Genomic DNA, 4,995 nt, shown 5'->3' on the forward strand with positions numbered 1-4,995 from the left:
GATGCCACACCCTTACATATAGTGAATTTATTCTCTGCTTCCTTATGTACTGTATGCAATTTTCAATAGTGGAATGTTCTTATAAGGATACACATACGTGTTTTTTACACATATAACAAAATAGTGATGTTTATTATTACCAACAAAATATGTCTTGAGCACAAGAAATGCAAAATAAACCAATGTATTTATACACATCAAGGTAATCCATGTATCTTGTGTATACAGTATGTAGCATAGTCTGTACAGCTTTCAAACTGGATGGAAAAAGTCGGTAGTATGCATCTATAATGTAACGTGTTTTTTTTTTGTTTGTTTGTTTTGTGTTTTGTTCTGTTTTTGTATATATTTTTTTGTCATCAGGTCAGAAGTCTGCATTTCTGCCTTGTATGTATGTACTGCTTCTTTAAACAGACCTCTGCAGAGCTGCAGAAAAAAAGGTGCGTCTCGGAATTCCCGCCACGTGCACTCAGCCTCCTGAGCCACTATGGTAATTTAACAATTACAATTGGTCTGTGTCCATAATACAGCTTGTATTGAAGTAACTTGATTGGTTTGAATCACACAATTATGCAAATTATTGTTCTATTTCGCTAATGAAACGCAATGCAAAGCCTTCAGACATGAAATCCTTGGGCGTCTCGTACTATGTTAAAGTAGTGCCTTTATTTACAAATATATTTTATACAAAAAAAACTAAAAAGCTAGTTTTACATTTTTAATATGTTTCGACATTTCTAGTTATAGTACATTTTTCATGCAGGCAGTAGATGTTTTTAAGTAAAGGTTAAGACTAGTTTGTAGGGCGGAGGAATATATCCGCCCCCTCCACGCGTCAAAATATTGGAGTTAAGAAGTAGGATCGACCTCAATTGAGTTCAGAACTGAAGAGAGTGTAATAAGAGGAGTGATGTCGGTGTGTTTATTATGTTTTACACGTAATGCTGGTTCATAGGCTTTGATTTGGGTCGATTAATATTTGCGTGGACTAGTGCGTTCTGTCGCCAAAGCAGAGAAGAAGCTGATTATAAGTGTAACACAAATTAAAGAAGACAGTATAAACATTTCGACGGTTTACAGTGTATTTCCAGACGGCTCTATCGTGGTTGCCTTTGCAGAGCTGGTTTGCATTAGTAGGATCACATAATTTGTCTGCGTCAAACGAGGAGACTGACATTTTACTTGACCTGAATTTGCTTGCATTGGTTACATTTTGCTTCCAAATAAGTAAGGAATATTTCACTGGGCTAAACGTTTGCTAGAATATGTTGCTGTCTAAGTTTGGCTCTCTGGCTCATATTTGCACCCCGACCGGCATGGATCATATACCGGTGAAAATACAGCTCCAACCAGGTATGGGCATAATGTTGTATATAATGCATTAAACAGTATTGAAAGGGAACTCCCAATTTTGCAAATGTGTAGTGCTGTGAGCGATGCATTGGGAAAACCGTGTTACGGTATTTCAAAAGCTTAAACTACTGTAAACGAATGTATTGTTTTGACTTTGATTTCACACAAAGTATGTATTTATATTTTTTATAGTGAAAGTCGAGAAGGAGTCATTTGATAAGGTTTATCAAGTGGGGTCTGTTTTGGGAAGCGGCGGATTCGGGACAGTGTACGCCGGTAGCAGGATCTCGGATGGGCTGCCGGTAAGACCAATATTTAATTATTCTATATATATATATACCAATATTATATATTATTCTGAAATATATATAATATATATAACATAATATATATTAGTTAGATTATCTGTGTTTGTCTTACAGGTTGCTGTTAAACATGTGGCAAAGGAAAGGGTCACCGAGTGGGGAACCACAGTAAGTAGCCGGATTTATTTTTAATAATAATGATAGTAATTTTTTAGTTTTATATAGCGCCTTTCATAGTGGACCACCACCACAAAGTGCTTTACAAGATATGAGACACTATTTATATGCTTTTAAGTTAGTGTATTTTGACTGTTGCAGTTTTTACCAATATTTAGGTTTTTTTTTTTTTTATTTTTTTTTCCTCCTAAATTGACATATGTGCTAAACGATGTTTTAAATTGTCATTACAGAATGGCGTGGTGGTCCCGCTGGAGATTTTGCTCCTAAAGAAAGTTGGCTCTGGATTTAAAGGGGTGATCAAGCTCTTGGATTGGTATGAAAGACCCGATGGATGGCTGATTGTCATGGAGAGACCCGAGCTGGTGAAGGATTTGTTTGATTTCATAACCGAGAAGGGCGCTTTGGATGAAGAGACGGCCAGGGGTTTTTTCCGCCAGGTCCTGGAGTCTGTTCGGCACTGCTACAGTTGTGGAGTGGTCCACAGAGACATCAAAGATGAAAATCTGCTTGTGGACCTAAGGAGTGGCGAACTCAAACTTATTGATTTCGGATCTGGAGCTGTTCTTAAGGACACGGTATACACAGACTTTGACGGTATGTATTACGTGTTATATGTTTAATTTATATTTGCTTGCTCGGATCTCGATGTTGCAGTGTTGGTATGATAGTGTGTTTATGTATTTCTGATTTTACGAATTTATGTTTTGTTGTTCGTCAGAGGCATAGCGGTGTTCCCTGAATAATGACGCAGCAGTGTTTTGATCCATGCCCTTTTCAGGGCTTTCCTAGGGGGCGATATTTTTAAAATAATATAGTAACAGCGTTTCTAGGTATTTCACTTTATCTCACTAATTGATTCTATTTTCATTTAATACAATATTATGTGAAAAGTGCATGTTTTTTTGTTTTTTTTTTACCCCGTCATATTTATTATTATTTTATTAATTCCAGAAATGAGTACTAAACTAAATATAATGTATTCATATTGAATGCAATCTTTAACAAATGCAGAAGACGGAATGAGAACATTTATTTAAAACATGTTATGTAAATGCAACCAAGCGATCTGCCACGTAACATCTGTTTGTTGTGAAACCCGAGTCCCGAGTCCACGTGATTGCCCGCATCACATATTCCTGTTTTTGTTTGGTATCCAAGATACCCATGTTCCCTTGGGGGAGGGGGAGAGGGCTCTTTTAAATCCCTGTGGAAAGGAGAGAAAGGCGTCTTTGTTTACTAAGTGGAGCGGTTGAAAGGTTATTCAGACTGGAGGGGGGGGGGGGATCGGCGCTAGATTGCAAAGCTAATCAGCGGTTGTATTGCAGACAGTCCAACCGTGTGTTCTATCCTTGTATGTTTATTTTTGGTATGTAATTACTGCAGTTGCAACGTGGACATAAAAGGGAGTAGGTTGCAGTTTGTAAACAGTCAGCTGATCCTAGGGAATGTTATGCAATGCAGCATTCTAAGCTTAATACATACACTCGGCAGGTGTAATATGTTAAACTGGACCCAAGAAACATTTTACTTTTATTATAATGTAGTTCTTATATTGGTCAAGATACAATTTTGCCAATGAATTTGTTATTTGCAGGCACACGAGTTTATAGTCCTCCAGAATGGATCCGTTATCACAGATACCACGGGAGGTCTGCAACAGTGTGGTCTTTGGGAGTGCTGCTGTATGACATGGTCTGTGGAGACATCCCCTTTGAACAAGACGAGGAGATCCTGAGGGGGCATTTGTACTTCAGGAGGAGAATTTCATCTGGTATGCATGACACACGCATTCAACCCACCTTCTCCCTCTGTGGCTTTAATTGTATTCTTTTGATGGTTAAAGGGCATAGTTAACAACTGTATTTACTGATTGAAATGTACTAAGCATCCACTCATACCAGTCAAACATAGTTGAATAAAATACTAATCCTCATCATTATTTTAAATATTCATCTCTTGCTTTTCTTTTTTTTTTTAATATAGAATGCCAGCATTTACTCAAGTGGTGCCTTTCATTAAGGCCTTCTGACAGACCAACACTGGAACAGATCTTTGACCACCAGTGGATGCGTAAATCTGAAACTGTCAAAACGGAGGACTGTGACATTAGGCTGAGAACCATTGACACTGAAGCATCCAGCACAAGTTCAAGCAAGGAGAGTCTTTGAAGCCCTTGAATGACCTTGTAATGGAAGGGGAGCCACAATCCAAGGACACTGTGGCTTTGCTGCCAAGTTGTGGGAGGGAATAGAAAGCTTAGTTTACTTTAATGTCTGCCAATCTGAACCTTTCATTGAGGGGAAGAATATATATGAATACATATATATATATATATAAATGAATTATATTACTTGCTGGTTTCTGCTGCAAACTTAAACTTTATTTTTATTATAATTATTCTTATTTAATTTCCTTGTTGGGAACATTAATGTTTGAGAGCCGCAGGCCAGTGCTTTGTTTTTTGGTAAGACTGACCTTATTTATTAATGTGGTGACCTCCAAATGTAAATGCACACTTTGCTCTCATAGAGCCTGGACTAGTTTATTATTATTATTTTTTTTTTTTTTTATTTTGCTTTTGAGTGCCTTTTTGAAAGCTGCTTGAGTGGGGCTTTTATCATTTGGCACTACTGCATGTTTTTAGTGCACAGAGGGACTTGCCCTCCTTGGGCGTTCTTAGCCCCTGTTGTGTGCAATTGTAAAAGTGCAGAGTTGCAGATGAAGTAGTCCCATCACTGGTGATAGCATACTTGAAACACACACACTCTCCAAGTCATGCTATCCCTTTTTTGCTGCTTTTAAATAAATACATCCTTCTGCCTGCACAGAAGTGTGAACATGGATGTTGAAGCATTGTGTAATGAAGACCACCCATCTTTCTTTTATCTCTACCACTGGGCACAAAGAACCCCCAACCCCACCCCTCTGCCCCTTCCTTCTTCCTATCCTTCCATCAAAATGCAAGCTGTATGTGACCAAGACATGTCAGGGCATGGTTGGAAATGCACAAGCAATGCAGTATTCAAGGACTCAATTATATATGGTTTTCAAAACTGTACAGTATATTTATGTACCTTTTCCATCTATTTATTTGTGTTAATTAGATATTCCACAGTTCCACTCTGTGGCTATTTATTTGTTTATTTATTTCTTTAGA

General features: G+C 37.8%; 1 protein-coding gene across 1 annotated transcript; it reads left to right on the plus strand.

Annotated features, from left to right (window-relative positions):
* Positions 1 to 657: 657 nt before the first annotated feature.
* LOC121319747 (serine/threonine-protein kinase pim-3-like) lies at positions 658 to 4,156 on the plus strand. The gene is made up of 6 exons (XM_041257516.1): positions 658 to 1,353; positions 1,546 to 1,655; positions 1,776 to 1,826; positions 2,069 to 2,432; positions 3,433 to 3,609; positions 3,822 to 4,156. The coding sequence occupies exons 1-6, from the start codon at positions 1,266 to 1,268 to the stop codon at positions 4,004 to 4,006; spliced, it is 975 nt and encodes a 324-aa protein (XP_041113450.1). The 5' UTR covers positions 658 to 1,265; the 3' UTR covers positions 4,007 to 4,156.
* Positions 4,157 to 4,995: the final 839 nt, after the last annotated feature.

This window comes from Polyodon spathula, chromosome 8 (assembly GCF_017654505.1).
Source record: "Polyodon spathula isolate WHYD16114869_AA chromosome 8, ASM1765450v1, whole genome shotgun sequence".
Lineage (NCBI taxonomy): Eukaryota > Metazoa > Chordata > Actinopteri > Acipenseriformes > Polyodontidae > Polyodon > Polyodon spathula.

Coding starts and splice junctions, on each gene's coding strand:
- LOC121319747 (XM_041257516.1), top strand. CDS start 1,266: ATGTTGCTGTCTAAGTTTGGCTCTCTGGCTCATATTTGCACCCCGACC. Junction 1,354..1,545: donor GAAAATACAGCTCCAACCAG/GTATGGGCATAA, acceptor TATTTTTTATAG/TGAAAGTCGAGAAGGAGTCA. Junction 3,610..3,821: donor CAGGAGGAGAATTTCATCTG/GTATGCATGACA, acceptor TTTTTAATATAG/AATGCCAGCATTTACTCAAG.